At 44.4% G+C, this 17090-nt stretch overlaps 2 protein-coding genes across 5 annotated transcripts in view; one reads left to right on the plus strand and one right to left on the minus strand.

The window, feature by feature from the left end:
• Window positions 1-577: 577 nt before the first annotated feature.
• ERG28 (ergosterol biosynthesis 28 homolog) lies at window positions 578-2219 on the minus strand. Of its 2 annotated transcripts, XM_052696076.1 has the most exons (5): window positions 2022-2219; window positions 1846-1936; window positions 1251-1369; window positions 1002-1100; window positions 578-871 (listed from the first exon to the last, which is right to left on the minus strand). In XM_052696076.1, exons 1-4 carry the CDS (start codon window positions 2152-2154, stop codon window positions 1021-1023), a joined length of 423 nt encoding a protein of 140 aa, XP_052552036.1. In that variant the 5' UTR covers window positions 2155-2219; the 3' UTR covers window positions 578-871; window positions 1002-1020. The 2 variants fall into 2 exon arrangements, with proteins under 2 accessions (XP_052552036.1, XP_052552035.1); XM_052696075.1 differs by having other exon boundaries at window positions 578-1100; window positions 2022-2217.
• Window positions 2220-2416: 197 nt separating this feature from the next.
• The window catches only part of TTLL5 (tubulin tyrosine ligase like 5), a 119779-nt gene continuing 105105 nt past the window's right edge, over window positions 2417-17090 (plus strand). For all 3 annotated transcript variants that reach the window (XM_052696035.1, XM_052696036.1, XM_052696038.1), the window contains exons 1-9: window positions 2417-2531; window positions 2900-3072; window positions 5080-5189; window positions 7125-7207; window positions 7983-8089; window positions 8729-8859; window positions 9376-9458; window positions 11613-11682; window positions 11985-12069. In XM_052696035.1, coding sequence (XP_052551995.1) covers window positions 2984-3072; window positions 5080-5189; window positions 7125-7207; window positions 7983-8089; window positions 8729-8859; window positions 9376-9458; window positions 11613-11682; window positions 11985-12069 — 758 coding nt within the window. In that variant the 5' untranslated portion in view covers window positions 2417-2531; window positions 2900-2983. The remainder of the gene's footprint in view (window positions 2532-2899; window positions 3073-5079; window positions 5190-7124; window positions 7208-7982; window positions 8090-8728; window positions 8860-9375; window positions 9459-11612; window positions 11683-11984; window positions 12070-17090) is intronic.

Here is a 17090-nt window from a genome sequence, read left to right on the forward strand (position 1 = left end):
CTTCCTTTTATTTTTCCTCCTTCTTCCTCCCAGGGATAGGCTTCTCCCCTAGCAGCTCTTGCTGGTTCCTTCCTACCTTTTGTACACTGCCCATCTGCTCTAGATTTTCATCTAGCTAGCTCTAAGCAACTTGTTCCCATTTGCTCATTGTTACAGTTGCAGCTCGTTGTGAAGGAAGCTCAATCCTTGCTCCAGATGTATGCAGTTTGTTGCCATTAGAATGCTGCAGCAGTGAGAGCTGCAACAACTCTCTTTGGGTGCGCATGCTATGTTCAGTCAGACCTGGAGCTTTGGTGGAAGGGACTTGGTGAATGATAGAGGTGCTGTAAAGCAGGGTAACATGTCCTGCAATGAAGGGAACTGCAACATGTGACAGGACACCACTGAACACGCCACCTTGTTTTCCCATTGCCCAGTGACCTTTAGTACCTCCCTGCACCAGGGACTGACTGCCCTCTGTGCTCCACAGTGAGGATGAGAGCACTAAACTCTAGAACTCTAGAACTAAAACCACTTGTTCCAAAGTTGAAGAGCATTTACCTGCTGCTGAGTAGCACAAATACAGACATTGCATCTATCAGTTTTCTGTCATTTATTAGAAATGGCCCCTGCACAGAACACACACATGCAAGTTACACAGTTGGACTACTGCAGCACACATTTCTCTTTCCTATCCAAAATGTTCAGTGAACCCTAGGTGGCTCTGTACCTCCTCCCCATGGGTGCAGCAGGGGCAGGCCTTAGCATTTTCATAGGCATGCCTGAGGCACTCCCTGCCCTCCTGCAGGGAGGCAGTCACCAAGTACTCCCTGCAAGCTTGGACAGGCTCCTGTGGGGGCTTATCTTTGACACCAGTCAGCTGAAATGTTGCCTGGACAAGATAAAACACTCAGTAGTGAAGGATGATTGACAGAGTCCAACATCAATCTGCCACTAGGACTGGCATCCTGGAGAAGTTCAGAGCTTTAGTGGAAGTTTGGCAGTGAGGAGACAGTGCTGACCTTTACAGTGCGCTCAGTCTCAGTTTTTCTTCTTATTTTCTGACAGTGCTTCTACCTCTAGGTATTGTAGCCCAATCAGCATCCCCAGGATAGAGAAACCTGTGATAGAGATAAAGCATGAGTTGTATAAAAAAAAGGCTGCACAGATGGGACATGAACACCTCCTCCTTGCCCCACAGATAGTTCTCAGGGAGCTGAGAACTCCGAGAAAGGTTGGGGGTGGGCAGCAGGATGGGGGCCTCTGCTTACTTGCTACCATGAGGGGTGCCATGACTCCAATCGTCAAGGCTGCAGTGTGGTAAATGAAGACTTCAGAGAGGAAGTGAACAAGGGCCATGAAGAAGGTGAAGAGTGTGATGTAGTAGAGGCTGTTGGAGCAGAAAGAAGCAGGTTAGCAAACTCACAGCACCAGGACAACAGGCAGCAAAGCCACACACTGCCTGTTCTCGTCCTCTCTGTGGAGCACAGAGGGCAGTCAGTCCCTGGTGCAGGGAGGTACTAAAGGTCACTGGGCAGTGGCTGGGAAAACAGTGTGGCATGTTCAGTGGTGTGCTGTCACTGGCGTTATCTGCCTGGAGGCAAGCAAAGGGGCAGAGCGCTGGTGGCATAGGAAGCAGGAGGGCACAGCAAACAGGGTGAGAACCGGCTGAGCCGAGGAACGGGGCAACAAGACGGGGCTGACTAAGGGCGCGTCACCCGGGACATTTTCCCACCGTCGCTCCACTACCCCCTATGGGACAGCGGCGGGCTCCTCCGGCCCCGCACGGCCTCTGCCCGGCGACACGCGGCCCTCGGAGCGCGGCACCCAGCGCTGCCCCGCCCGCGCCCGGCGCCGCCCACGTACGTTTGGTTGCGGATGTCGATGGCGCACAGGCAGCGGATCACCGAGGACAGCAGCGTCCAGATGCCGAACGTCCGCGCCTGCAGCCCGTTCACTGCGCACAGGGAGGGAAAAACCGCGGTGAGGAGCGCTCTCGCCAACGGGGAGGGCGTCCCTCCGGCTGCAGGCCGAGCCCTTACCGAGACCGGGGCTGCCGGTATAGAGCTTCTCCGAGAGGAAGCTGTGGTCGCGGAAGCTCTGCAGCGTGTTCCCGGCAGCGATAACAGACACCATGACGAGCCAGCTGCGCAACACGTTCAGGAAGCGGCTCATCCTGCTGCCACTGCCGCTGCCACTGCCGCCGCCGCGGCCCCGCGCCGCGCTCCCGCACCGGGGCTCCGACCCGCGCCGCCCTCCTGCGCTCCCATTGGCTGCGGGTGTGTCGCTCCACGCGCGCGCCACGCGGCCGCGAGGGCCACCTCCGCCAATCGAAGGCCGCTTCACGCGGGGCCCGGTCCCACCCCCACGCTGCCTGTCGGTCGGGGTGGCGGAAGCGTCGCGCGTGCGCACTGGAGCGGGAGGGACGGCGCCGGAGGCGCACGCGCAGTGAGGGCGGGGCGGGGCTGGCCGCCGCCGGTTGTTGTAGTAACGGGGAAGCGGCGGGAGTGGCCACCGGATCGGGCTGCGCCGATGGGGCTATGAAGAAGCGGGTACGGCGCGCGGGAAGCTGGCCCCGCGGCGCCGGGGCCGGAGCGGCGGCTCTTAGGGCGTCTCTTCTGAGGCTGTGGGGCAGGCCGGGGCTCGACCGCCCTGTCGGGCGTGGCCGGCCCGGGGGCTGCTTCCAGCCCGGAGGGCCGTTGGAGCGTGGGGAAGGCGCGGAGCGGGCGGGGCGCGTCTCTGGGGCGAGGCTGTGGGGAGAAGGGGGGCTGATGGGCGCGGGCTGGGAGCGCTCGGGCTGTGCGGCCCGGCTGGAGCTGTGCGGCCCGGCTGGAGCTGTGCGGCCCGGCTGGAGCTGTGCGGCCCCCGGCTTTTGCTGCTCGGCCCGGTTGCGCGCTTAGGGCGCTAATTCCTGTTGCAGGTAACAGCTGCTGTCAGATCCCTAGGATCTGTAGGAGGGATCTCTGAGGCCGCCGAGCCGGCTGCATGAGAGCGGCCGGAGGAGATGCCGGCGGGTGTGGCTCGGGGTCTGGAGGAAAGCGGCTCGTCCTCGGAAGAGGAGGAAGAGGAGGAAGATGCTGGAGACGGGCTGCAGTAAGTGGAGAACAAACTCTCTCTTATCTCTTGCTGTGTTCCTTCCCCTGGTCTTACCTGTGGAGGAGCTTGATTCTGGTCGTGTCTGCAAGCTGTGGGCAGGCAAACATACATTTAGAGCCTGAAAGCACCACGTTCTTCAGAGCTGGGCGTGCAGCTGGGCTGCTGTAAACATTCTGGTTTTTTTGATCTCTTTCTGTCATGCTCCTGAGCTGGGAAATTCTTTGATGATAGAATGAATGGAAATTCATGCCCTTCTTCGTTTGTTTAGTTTTAATTCCCTTTAGAGAAGGGAAATGTACTTTGTAGTGGACTGAAACACAATGTTATGTGCCATTTTTTGAAAGCAGTCTTGTGAGAGCTCTAATATTTTTGCTTAGCTTTTGGGGCCCCTATTTGTGTCTAATGTATGTCTGTTTTTATTTTTGCTTGGGAAGGAATTGCTCTCTTTCTCAAAGCGAAATCCCATTTCTGCTTCAGCTGCACCTACTTTATTATGTCTTATTTGTTTTCTTCTCGTTACATATTGTGACCCAGTGTCTAGCTGCAAACAGCAGTGCCTTAATGCCCTTGTAGAGAGGGCATCACTTTGTACTAAAAAGTTGGCTTGGAATTGCCAGATTCTTATGGATGAATAGCTCAGCAACTGCCTTTGACTAGAATGTGTCTGCATTAAGTGACCAAGTGTCACGCTAGGAATGAATGACTGTCACCTGGAGGATTGCCTGTGCCTTGGTAGCCTTACTGCAAATCCTCAGGGCAGGCTTAATGTAAAGTCCCCTTCTGTTGCCTCAGCTCATTTCCCACTTACATAAGGCTCTGTCCTGCAGTGTAAATTCTGGAATCCTCCTGGGTCCTTTCCAGTCAGAGTAGCTAACTGCACTCCTTCGGTTATTTCTGAAGGTAGCAGAACAGGTGGTGGGGTTGTAAACTTGGTTTGTCAGGGGGCGACTTGGTAAAGAGGATCAAGGTTACTCTGAAGAAGGCTTATTTTGTCACAGCATCAGAAAGTTGTCCTTTATCTCTGTTCCTGTATTGTAAGTGAAGGATGTGTTTTGTCTTCTGTAGTGTCCCCAGACCTTTGGTGATGATAATCTTGCATGTTCAAATGCCAAATACATCTGTCTAGCATCATGCCAGTCTTTCAGTTTCTTTTTATCTGTGTAGATAGCATAGGTATCTTCCCAGCCCCTCTGTTTCTGCTTCCTGTTAACTTTTTCATGGTTCTGTTTCTATGAGCAGGGAGTAACATGAAGCTTTGTTTGCTTTCTGTCACATTAGACTTTTGTATAATTACTTCTAATTTTCAGTGTGCATGTCCTTCATGAGGACATTATAGTTTCCAACATAGACTTGATGTTTTGGGCAGAACAGATCACTGTGTTGCAACCTGTAGCTGACTTGGCTGTGGGCATCGTTGTCAAATTCTGGGCTTGCTTTTCACTGCATTTGACAGAAATTTAAAAAGGAGGGACAGACAAATTCATGGATTGTGTGGAGCCAAATCTCTTCCAGTCTGTTGAATTCAATACGATTGCCCTTTTGCTCCTCTCAGAGTCTCTGGTTACAAGCAGGAAGTATGCTCAGGTTTGCATGTTTTTTTTTTTAAATTGGAGACTGGAATTGGCATTGTAAGGTTTGACTGCGTGGATATCAGTAATTGTAGTCTATCCTGAACTATAGATCTTGTTCTCAGGCTTTAATTCAAGAGAACGTGTTGCTGTGAAAATCTGTGAAGTTTCTTCCAAATCACACTCAATAAAATCAATATAAATGAAGCAAAATTCCCATTTAAAATGGCAAGAGCTACCTACAAAGAGGGTGATTTAGAAGATTCATTTCATAGTTGAGTACACCAGAGTGCTCAGCGTGTGTTTGTCTGCGTGTCCTGCCCGGGGGCTAGCTGGGCAAGCGTGGGCAAGTATGGAGAATGCTGCATCATCGTGGTAACCATTGTGTGCGTGTGAGGTTCAGCATCTGCTAGTGCTAACTGTCTTGCTGTTTTAGGGATCATCCGTGCATCAGGTGGACCGGTGGCGGCTGCAGGCGGATCCCCATCTTTGTGTTTCATGCTGATGCCATTCTGACAAACGACAGCTACCTCCGCCTAATTGGAGGTGGGTGAGGCAATTTAATGGCTTTTGGCCTGAAGGTGTGAAGCAGGAAATCTCTTACCTGGATGTTCCCTCTCTTTGTGGGGAAGAGGGCATGCTGGAGAGAAACGTCTAATCTTATTGTGTCTGAGCACTGAGACATTCAGAAATGCTTGGCCGGTCAGTGAATGTTTATTGTATATTTAGATTGTGCCTGTTTTTGCCCTTCTGATGAGTTTGAGTTGGAACTGTCTGGTTGCAGATCATATTTGAAGGTTGTGCCACTTATGACCATAAGATAAACTGACTGGTTGATTGCTGAGAACTTAAAATCAATTCTTCCAGTGAGTTTTATAAGAGTTTCATCAGGAAATGGAGTCTCCTTCCTCCCTAATTACCGCCTACTGTGACAATAACAGTAGTAAGCTTTAATAGCAAGTCTGTGCCTCAGAGCCTGGCAAGTTTGAGTAAGGCTGTAAGTCTATGATTGCTGTTGTAGCAGCTCTGCCATCAGGAGACCAAACCTGTCCAGTGTCAAATAAGGAAGAGCTTCTATATAAGGCAAAGTTATTATAAGGAGTCGCTCCAGATTGCGAGAGTTAGTACTGGCGGGTGTGTGCAGCTGGGAACTCATTCTAGATGTGCTGAGTTAGGGAAAAGCTGAAAATGCTCCCAGGTTTTTTGATGCTGACACCTTGTAGTCTCTTGCTTCTCCCTTTCTTTGATAATTGCTAAACTCATTTCTAATGTCCTAGCCAACTAGAAGTGCTCCTGACTCCTTTGGGTAAGGGGTGGAGGTGACTTGTGTGTAGAAACTCCTGATCTTTTTGATGTGAGTTACAGACATGCTTGCTGATGGCAGAAGCTGAAGGTGATTGTACCTTATATTCTAATTGGAGTCTGGTATCCTCCTGCTTTTCCTCAGGCTGTGGGTCTTTATGTATTTAATTTTTTTTTTTAATTGAACAAGTTTGCTATGGAATAGCACAACTTATATTTCCTTTAGAGCTCTGTGCAGTCCTGGATGATATTTCTACTCTTTTCTTTAGACTTATCTTTGTTGGTAGAACTTGTTTACTGAGGCTTTATCTAACGTTCATCTTTCTGTTCCTGGTTTGAAGTCATTTGTAAAGTACCTTGAAAAAGAATCACTTGAAAAAGTGATTCTGTTCTAGTTCTGTGATTTCTGCCTCTATTTTCTTTGCACTCATTTATGGATTAACAAATCCTTTTGTACTACAGCTTTTAGTGTATCTTATGCTCCAATGCTGCTTACTGAGTTTGATTTTATGATTTTTTTTCTATTTAATTTCTATTCTATGTAGAATTCTATATAGAATATTCTTTTTTTTCACCTATCACCTTATTTATTTCTTACTATTTTTCCCCAGTTATGTATGGGAAGATGAACACAGTTTAACGATACATGAACAAAAATTCGTAGTGTTTTGTTTTGGTCTCATTTGGCCATTTCTTAGATCTTAAAAGCTAGCCACATCAATGAGGGGTAGATAGCATGAGTGCTTTTGGCAGGGGATACCAGTCTTCAGTTGAGAAGAGATCATTCTTTGGAGTGTTATAAGGCAGTCTGTGAAGAGCTGTTTAAAAAAAGAAAAGAAAAAGAAAAAAACACAACAGCAAAAAAATCCGTCACCCCAAAACTCAGATCTGTGCACTTGTTAGCATGGTTTTCATTTTGGTACGATGGGGTTCAGTGACACAGCACTGTTATACCTGAGGACAGGTGTCAGTGCCATAGACTTCATGCCTCAGGAGATACACAGGCATTTCCCCCTCACTCTTTGCCTGCTACGTGCATCTACTGTGTGGATGCTTCATTGTAGATTAAGTGCAGCTGTACTAAGCCCTATGGTGCTCTTTATTTTTTGGCAGTGTTGGTAACTTCAGTTAATTTTTTCTAGGTGCAGACTCTAATATTGTGTCTTTTTCCCTGTTAAGAGCGTTATCACTTGTCCTATAAGATTGTGCGAACGGACAGCCGCCTCGTGCGAAGCATACTGACTGCACATGGATTCCATGAGGTGAGTGCTGGGCTGGAACCTGGGTGAATATATGTTTGTTTCTATGTCAAGTTATAACAAGGAAGATTCTTGGGAAGCCTCTCAGTGATGTGTTTTGGTTTTTTTTTTTCCCCTTTTCTACCACTGCCCTTTGTGCTCTGTCAGTCAGAGAGGAAATATGTTGTGAAGCCTGCAAAATTAGGGAGAAAAGGGATATCAAGGTTGTGCGTTGTGTGTTTCTCTTCTTGCTTTAGAGCACTGCCTCGTACCTTTAGGAAGATCCGAAGAGTTTTGCTTCTCAGCCTTTACCAAGCTAACAAGTGTTCTTGTAGTGTTTTATATTTGTCTCCTAGCACCTGCCTTGCTTTAAAGAATGTCCTGTCTGCAGCTTATGACAATTGAGAGAAGCGTTTGGATGGTCGTTTTTCTACTGAATAAAGCAAAGTTGAGAAATCTGATCTCCCAAGTTTCCTGGAGAAATCTAAAGTGCTTTTTAAATTGGATTTAGATGGTCTATAAAAAGAACAGAATCACAATCCTGTTTTAAAACAAAACAAAACAAACAAACAAAAAACCCCCAACAAAACAGTATGTTTATTTTCTAGCATCACTGTATAGTAGCTTAGGACAAGAATCTGGCTAATAACCAATATTACAGGTGGGTAGAGGAAATTGTCTTAAATTGGAATTGCTCTGGTCCCACAGATGCAGGGACACAGTCTGTAGGACAAACAGTGGTGCTTCTCACTATTTCCATGGTTTTTATGCGTGGGTCTCTTGTGTTGCCCTTTTTTAGGTGCACCCTAATAGCAGTGATTATAATCTCATGTGGACAGGATCACACTTGAAGCCCTACCTGCTGCGTTCCCTTACAGATATTCAGAAAGTGAATCATTTTCCCAGGTAAGGTCTTGATAACAAGTTTTGTTGTATGTCTTTGTCATGGTTTGTAGTAATGTGAGCATAGCTTTTTTTTTATTTTTTATTTTTTTATTTTTTTATTTTTATTTTTTTATTTTATTTTATTTATTTATTTATTTATTTATTTATTTAAGAAAAAGATATTTGTCATATTTTAAAGTCCCAGCTGGATTTGTGCCACATGCTGTTTTCATTCTGGGAATCTGAATGAGATATGTGAGTTTTAAGTGCATGTCCATAGCCCAAATATTGATTTATTCCCCAGTCCTCTCTACTTGAGGAGAAAAGTAAACTGTTTGGGAGCTTGGAGTTCTTAGTTGTGGTTATACGCCGCTGATTTACAAACAAGTTTACAAGCACCATTGTAACTATTTGCTTCAGTCCCTCTTGAGCATAGCTAAAGGCACTGCAGATGAGAATGGTTATTAATGCATCCATAGAATAGAGAAAGAAAAGCAGAAGAGTAGCTGTAATTTAAGTTGGAGGCCTATGAGAGGAATGCAGATGCTTTAGTAATAGGCTGTTGCATTGTGTCTGGGTTTTTTTTTTATTTGTTTCTTGTTTTGTTATTTTTTTTTATTCTGGGGAAAAAATAACAAGTTTCTTGTTCTGGATCTTCAGGTCATATGAGCTGACACGAAAGGACAGGCTTTACAAGAATGTCAGTCGTATGCAGCTGTCCCATGGATTCAAGACGTTCCATATCTTACCTCAGACCTTTATCCTCCCAGCAGAGTACCAGGAGTTCTGCAGTAAGTTGAGAGTTGCTAATGATACCCAGCCCTAAAGCAAAGTGACTGCTAGAGGGAGAGGTATTACTTGCGAGTATTCTAGTTTGTTGATCACTGCAGTGGTTGATGAGACCGGAAAGACAGTTGAAAAACTCACATGATTTCTTTGTATTGCTTTTACTCTGCTGCCTATTCCTGCTTGTGTATGTTCTCAAGAAGCTGGTTGAGGGTTGTGGCTCCAGAATTGAGTTTTCTTTGTTCACCCAGAATTGAGTTTTCTTTGTTCACAGTGTTGATGATCAGCTTCATAGCATCTCTGACTAGTGTCTGGGAGTAAAGAAGAGCAATGACAAATGAGTTACAGGGCAGAGAAAAGCGTGTCAGTAATAATTGTAGTGATTCCTAAGGAGTAAAAATAAAGTAGATTGATCTGCTCCTAGAGTTTTGAAGTCTTATATGAAGGCAACATTCTTACTCCTCTGTAAATAAGCAAAATGCAGAAGGTGTTTCAGACTTATGCTGTTTTCTTCTAACCAGGTACCTATTCTAAGGACAAAGGCCCATGGATAGTGAAGCCTGTGGCCTCTTCCAGGGGTCGAGGTGTCTACCTGATAAACAATGTAAGTACTTATCAAAAGGATTACTTTTCATGACTTGGGTTGGAAAGGACCTCAAAGATCATCTAGTTTCAACCCCCCTGCTGTGGGCAGTGTCGCCAATCACTAAACCAGGCTGCCCAGAGCCACAGCCAGCCTGGCCTTGAATGCCTCCAGGGATGGGGCATCCACAGCCTCCTTGGGCAACGCATTCCAGTGCATCACCATCACTTTTCAGTAACACTGTCTACAAAACTGTGTCAGCTTCCATGTGAGAGGCATGGAAACAGCTAAGCAGACAATGGCCATGCTCTGGATTTCAACAGTGCATTGATGTGCAGTTTAACAGTCCAGAGCCGCTGGCATAGCTTGTCCTGGCCTTTGTGTAATCAAAAGCAAGCTATTTCTTTGTACTCTGCACTTACCTTGCAGCCTGTATGGTGCTTTCGAGTCTTGGCTTACTAGCAGTGAGTTCGTATTTCCTGAGACAGTTATGGGAAACTGTGCTGCTTCATACTTTCTTTTGTGTCTGACAGTAGGCTGACTTTAGGAAGATTCCCAGAACTCTCTTTGGTTATTTGCCCTTTGCAACCTAAACAGTCCTCAAAAAGCATCCTCTTCTTAACTCTGGAAAAGACCAGCTAAAATGAAGCCATATGTGACTCAGTAGGATGTGTATCAGTCTTAAGAGTTTTGTTACCTGAATGCCAGTGTGCCTTAACTGAGGTGTAAAGAGGCTTATTCTTTGAATTTGGTATGTTGATCATAGTGTTATGTTGCCTTTTTGGGACTTTGCAGGGGTTAGGTTGTCATAGGTAACAAATATATCTGGATAGGAGCCAAAATACACGAGGATATTCCAATAAATATTCTCAGCAGCAAAACTGACTGGTGAGTTATTTTGTTTTCACTCACTTAGCCTCCCCTGCATGGAAGGGGTCATGCTGCTTCATTTGTTCTCTACCTGGATCCCTTCCCATAACATAAAGGAATAATTTGCCAAGTGTATGAAGTAAGTATTTCCAGAGCTGCACTCAGATTTTTTCTTTGCTTGAAAGAGAAAAATGAGCTCAGGCTTTTATGGCAGTTGGCCATGAGTTGGGAAAAAGACCCTTCTGGGACCAGTCTCCCTTTGTGTAAATCTGTTCCAGAAACATTTCAGCTAGCCTAGCCCAAAGGCTTCATTTTCCTTCATTGTGATTCCATTAAGGGAGTGTCTTCTAGACTCTTATCACAGTGGCTTGTTTTTTGAAACAAACTAAACTCTCAGTTTCTCTGGTCCATAGCAAACATACTGTCATTTTTTGTGATGTGCTGAGGGAATTTGAGTTTGTTCCTTTGTATTATATGGAATGCATATATATACCTAAGTTTCCTACTCCATACACTGATAAAGCTGAATACCTGTAAAACTGAATAAAGCCAGGGTGATGGGGTTCTCTCTGGGAAACTGTTTTGTAAGAAATTGTTACCATGAGTAAGTATAACAGGTTACAAGGAGATAAAGCTTTTACTCCTTGCTTTGTGTAAGTCTTTCGACAGGTCCCATGACTTTGTGATGTATTTTTATTGTACGTAGAGCTTTCTGTTCTTACCTACAAGGGTGGCTTCTCTGTCATACTGTGTCCCGGCTGTGAACTGACCCTCAGTAGAAGCTATCTATTCATGTAGTCAAAAGGGTTGGATACTAGCCATAAAGATCGCAACCTGAGGAGTCATTTCACCTGTGACACTTTCACTAGCAGTCATAACATATTCTTTCCAGTGCCTTCTAAGTAGATCCCTCCTCTGTGTCTGGTGAAGTGCTTAGAAAACAGACAACAACAGCCATTTCTTACTTCTGTTGCCTATTTTGTTTTGCCATGGGGCTGTTAAACCTGCAGTTTACTCTAAGAAGTATTTCACTGGAAGATTTGGTGGTCTTCTTAATGTAATCATTCTCAGGCTTCTTGTTAGGATCTCATTACAAAAGTGTTTTGTGACTGACTGTTAGTTTTTCATTGTTGTGTTGTGAGGGGAGGTGTTTATGGTCTTATTACCCCCACCCTCTGACATAATGCTTGATACAAAGAGGTTTTAGGAGGTGAAAGCTGGAAAAATGATAGGTTTGATCTTGTGGTCTTATTACTCGTTGAGCCTCCTGGTTTTCTCACTCTTGAATTCTCTGTCCTTTTGTAGCCAAATCAGATTGTACTGGAAGACAACATCCTGGTTTCTCGTTACATCAGCAACCCCCTGCTCATAGATGGTGAGTATGCTTTGGAATTGCTCTTGCTTTCATGCACTCCTGTTTCTAGGAACTGAAGAGCTCTGCAACCTTTGCAGGAATTTAGTTGATTGAGTCGTCTATCTTACGCTAGTACCAGGAGGCATAAAAAAGGAAAATTCCTTGAAATTGGGAAGCTTTTCAGTTAGGCTTCAAGCATCATATGTCAGCAGCAGGTAATGGTTTATTCCTCCCATTGCTCTTAGGGTCTGTTGCATTTTCTCAACTGGCTATGATATATGAAAGGTATTTGCAGTCACTGATTTCTGGCAACTTCATTTCAGATTTCAAATTTGATGTGCGCCTGTATGTTCTGGTTACATCCTATGATCCACTTGTCATCTATCTCTATGAGGAAGGATTGGCCAGGTAGGGGAGGTTTTTTTTTTTTATTTCCTCAGTGTACGTGCACTCTGTGATCAACAAACATGTTGGCTTCCTTCTGTAATTCTGAGCGAATAAGAGAGGGAAGTGCTACTTCTGGCATTCTGCAAAAATTTTTGAAGTAGACTATATTTCATTGCACTTTGTCTAGTGAGCTTTCTTTATATAGATTAGAGGGTCTTTAGTGAGGGATTTTATTACATGAGGAAGTAATAAAGTTGGTTTTCAACTTTAGATAGTGGAGTAGCCACACACCATTATTGAAGTGTTGATTCTAAAGATTAGATTCTTCTTGAATCCATTTTGTATTCTTCATGCCCTTTCTTCATTCTCTTGGTACAGGAGCATACAAGGTGAAGAGAAACCTTTTTAGTTTCTGTATAATGATAAATTAACAAACATTTAGAGACCTGTTGATCTTTGCAGTCTTAATACCTTCAAATTGTATTTTAAATTTTGCATCAGCATTTGTATTTTCTACACTATCAAATATGTTAATTAATTTACTGTCCTTTCCCTGGTAGATGTCAACTTTCTTTTGAATTTAAGAAAGATAACTAAGATTCTGAGAGAGGCTTATCTGCCAAAAATGCCTTATTCTATTTCATCCCAAAAGGAAACTTGGGATGCTCTGTATGTCCTGCAGATGGCACTAGTGGTCTTCAGTTTTAGTGATTTGGATTTTTCCCATCCTCTGGATTTCCAAATTCAGATTCTTGGTGGGAGGTGAGGATCTCTGTACTACTGGATTTTGGCTTCCTGTTGCCCTACCATTTAACACTGTGGTGTTAAGTGCTGGGAGAGACCCCTTTATTGCCTCATGTGGTGTAATGCTTTGGTGTAAAGCTGGGACAAAAATTCTGTGAGGTGGGGTTGGAAATGCTTTAACCTTTGGGAGAGGAACCTAGTTGCTACTTCTTACTCAGAAAAAAAAAAACCAAAAAAACCCCCAAAAACAAAAACAAAACCAGTGCTTGAGAGAGCAATATGTAGCAGAGAACAGGGAGGTAATGGCCTGGTATAAAAGGCAGCATTAAAGGAATCTGAGGGGCAATCCACCAACAGAACAAAGCAATCTGTTTTAAGGACGTGCAACAGTGAACTATGGTCTCTGCTTTCTGAAAGCATAGGTAGTCTTTAAAGTGTAGCTGGAGTGGCATTTTCTGGGTTGCTCTTCTGAAATGCTCTTTTTTCCCCCCATTTCCTTCTAGCTTGTCTGAGAGGTAATATGTTCCTCCAGTCTTAGGCTTTGTGTATTTCTAATGCGAGAGGAACCTGACTACTTCAGGAACTGAAGTACTGACTACTATCTCTACTAGAAAAGAAGTGCTATCAGAATCATAAGATGCATGATCTTCTTGCAGAGGGACAGATTTGATATTGTATGTTTGTTATTTGTAATAACTAGATACTTCCCTAGGCTTAGCTTCTCTTGGCATTGCTAGACTTGCCAAGTTGTGATCTAGACAGGAACGTGAAGCCTCAATGCCAAGAAGAAGAAAGGGGGTTATGGATCCAGCCTGGATGACTGTGAAAGAGTGAGGAGAAAATTTCCTTTGAAGGAGATATGAAGGCTGTATACCCAGAGATATACAGCAAAGCTTTCAAGTCTTGCTGGTTGGTTTGTACTTGAAATACTGAATAACAGCTGATTTGCTGTGGTTTAAGTTCTCCTTTTCAAGGCAATTTTTTTGGCATATGTTGACTTTAGAACTTCTTGTCCTTTATCTTCCGGAAGCATATTGCCAATGCCCATGTCAGCTTCCTTTTGTAGCAACTTGCCTACTTTCTCCCCCACAGAATAAACAGTACTTACTACATAATCTTAGATAATCATCAGATATCAGACTTCTGGAGACTTAAGAAAGGTAGCATGAATGGGTTCTGTGTTTCAGATTGTCATCACAATGTAACCTTTCTGGTCTTGCCATCATCTAAATTGATCATCTGTGTTTGGCAGCCTGGAGAACTCTGCATTGCATTGAAGCTATAGATTTGAGTTGACCAGCTGAAGCATATGTTCTAGAAAGAGCAATGCTGTTGATAAGCTTAGTCCAGGTTTGACCAAGTGTATAACTCAATCATCTGATCTTTTGTTAAAACCTAGCTTGTTTTGTCTGACTTCTTAAAATATGTGATAAAATATATTTATTGCCGTACCTTTTAAATCCTAGTATGCATAGGAAGTGAAGTGTTAATAAACCAGAGTTTTCATTAGAGGCTGACCTCAGAAAATGCTTTTAAAGGTGACTCACCGTACCCAATGAATAGTTATGTGGGCACTAGCAGGTGGAAGCCCCAAGGCTGTTCTTGTGGCAGCTGTTGAATTGGTGGATTGTGTGGTTTTTTGGAGGGGCATACTTCAAAGAATAGCAAGCCTATTGTGCTTGAAGTCCACGTGAAGAGGACATGGGGAGTGCTCCCTCCAACAGTACAGGCTGCTCCCTGCCCGTGTTACCAACTGGGAGTGGGATGCTTCTCAGTCTCCCATGTGATTTTCCCCTCTTCCTAGGTATCTCAATATGAGATGGAAAGAAAGAAGTCCTGTCTTGCTTGGTGCCTGCCAGGAGAATGGGCCTTGACACATGGTGGTAGTTCATAGGGAAATGTGTCTGTTTTCGGGATGCTTCTCCATAGCCTCTTTCTTACCTAAGCTGCAAGATTTGGGTAGCCACAGTTCAGAGCCTAAGTGGCTTGAAGGGCATTAATCCAGTGGGAATGTGTTAGTTGCATTTACACTGAAATTTAAAAATAGATTGGGAAATGAATAAAAAAAAAGCAACACTGAGCTGAAAACCAAGACTTCTTGCAAAGGCCCCCAAGGAGCAGCAGCTGGGGGGGAAACCTTCCAGGGTGACTTGAGACAGAGTGGCATCTGGGCTTCCCAGTGCTGCCACGAGCAGCCTTCCTGCTGCCTGAGCTCCCACCAGCCCATGACAGAACCCCTCCTTCGGTAGCCTGGCTTCCTAATTAGCACTGGCTCCACTGGGATATTTACCTTTTCTGTGCTGGATTCCTGTGGTTTCCAAGGAATTCACATTACCTCACAGGCTGTGCTTAGACCAGAGTTTGCTGTAGCAGCCTGGTCCCCCCCCCCTACTGCTCTGACAGGAGCAGTAATTCCTGTCGGCCTCTGGATGCATTTTGTTTCTACGTGGGCACTTGGGTGTAAACTGCAACCACTTAGGTAGACATCACCTTGCATGGAAGCTGTGGAGCAGTGTTTCATTAAGCATCTCCTCTGGGCTTTGGGCCAGTGAGTACTGCGTACAGACAGGAGGGTTTCTACTGCTTCCTTCCCTCTGTTAAGAGAAGCAGGGTTTGAATGACCAAAGGGGAGCATAGATCCATCTGCACGTGGTTAATATGATTTTCTTAATAAAAATGTACTATGTATACAGACATCCGTTAGCTCACTTTAGACTCTGTTGTTTACCTTAAATTTGCTTGTGTAAAACTAAGCCGTTGAGCCTAAGGCTGCTACTGTTTGTAACACAGTGGGGGTGTGTAATAAATATATATATAGTATTACTTTAACATTATAAATGTACAAACACAATGTGTATTTTTATATACATGTGTATCCATACGCACACTGCATATGCATGGAGCTTGCTCCAAAAGTAATGCCTTCTATGTATTCATGTGGAAACCACAGCAGGTACAAAGAGTACTACTTCATAGTATTTTGTAGCTGAGAATTTGCTCTATTTTTCAACATAGTCACTGCCATTAGTCATGCATTTTTACCAGTGATGAAGAAGAGCCTGTGTGCTGCACTTGTAAAAATCTGCACCAGAGGAGGTGACTTGCTGTTGCCACAGCTGAAACACACCACCCACCATCTCATTATGCTCATATCCATTCACTGTTTGGTCTCCACAGATGTTCAGCAAGCATCAATGAATGTCAGTGAGTGCAATTTTTTTCCTCATGGAGTAATTCAGTTCTGTACTTCCACGTCAGGTGCCATTTGTCAGTGTGGTCAAGATTGGAAGATTGGTTACCATCTAGTCTAAATCCCTTGTGCAAGTAGGGCCACTCAGATCTCGTGAATCTCAGAACCATTTGAGCATTAAGCATCTCCATGGGTAGAGATTCCACAACCTCTCTGGGCAACCTTATTAGCACACGGTCACCCTTGCAATGTTACCTTACATTTCTTTGGTTCAACAAACCTGCTGAGGGCAGTGCATGTATTGAAACGCACAAATTTGTTCTGAAAATATTTTTTTAAAAACAAAAAAAATCATAAAAACCCCAAAGTCTTTTCCTTTCCCTGCTATTTCTGGGTAGGTTGCTCCTGGATCTTGTTCTTTAACATAGAACTGCTTGCATCATTTTATCTATCTTGGCTGGGGAAGCTGCCATAGGAGAGATGTCACTGAAACTTTTTCTTAAATATATATCTTTTGCAAGGTTTGCTGTCTATTCCTGTTCTCTTCCTAACAGATGTATCAGGTAGATGCTGTTAAATAAATAATGTTGATGAGAGATTGTGATGTTCTCTACGGGTTTTTGTTTTTTTTTTCTGACCTGTGCTGTAAAGGAACAGATTCCTGGATAGCATTCTAGAACCCAGACCTTGGTACTGTTTAAAAGGGAAGTATTTGTAGTTCTCTTCTACCAGTTCTTGTCCACTGAACAATTACCTCAGGGGTGCTTGGTTCTTTTGGTCCTGACCTCAGCAGCAGTTCATGAGAACTGTAGAGAGAATGGTGCAGCCAACCAGTGGTGCAAACAAACTTCTGTGTGGCATTTTCCCTAGACAAAATGGCAGCCAGTATACTAACAGGGAATCTAGAATCTATAGAATCTATTACTAGAGGGTGAGGGGAGAAGAGGAGGAAAAATAGATTGAGAAAGTGAGTCCAAGTATAAAATGTGAGACGCGTGCTTATAGGAACACTGTACTGGTTATTTCCAGGACATTTAGGCAGGAGTTCTGTGTGTAGTCATGGAAAAGACTGTTGTAATGTGTGCTTTTTCTGTAGCACTTGTTTGAG

Source organism: Tympanuchus pallidicinctus, unplaced genomic scaffold, assembly GCF_026119805.1.
Source record: "Tympanuchus pallidicinctus isolate F22 unplaced genomic scaffold, pur_lepc_1.0 scaffold3, whole genome shotgun sequence".
Taxonomy (NCBI): Eukaryota; Metazoa; Chordata; class Aves; order Galliformes; family Phasianidae; genus Tympanuchus; species Tympanuchus pallidicinctus.

Coding starts and splice junctions, on each gene's coding strand:
- ERG28 (XM_052696076.1), bottom strand. CDS start 2,154: ATGAGCCGCTTCCTGAACGTGTTGCGCAGCTGGCTCGTCATGGTGTCT. Junction 1,937..2,021: donor TACCGGCAGCCCCGGTCTCG/GTAAGGGCTCGG, acceptor CCCTGTGCGCAG/TGAACGGGCTGCAGGCGCGG. Junction 1,101..1,250: donor GGCACCCCTCATGGTAGCAA/GTAAGCAGAGGC, acceptor TCTCTATCACAG/GTTTCTCTATCCTGGGGATG.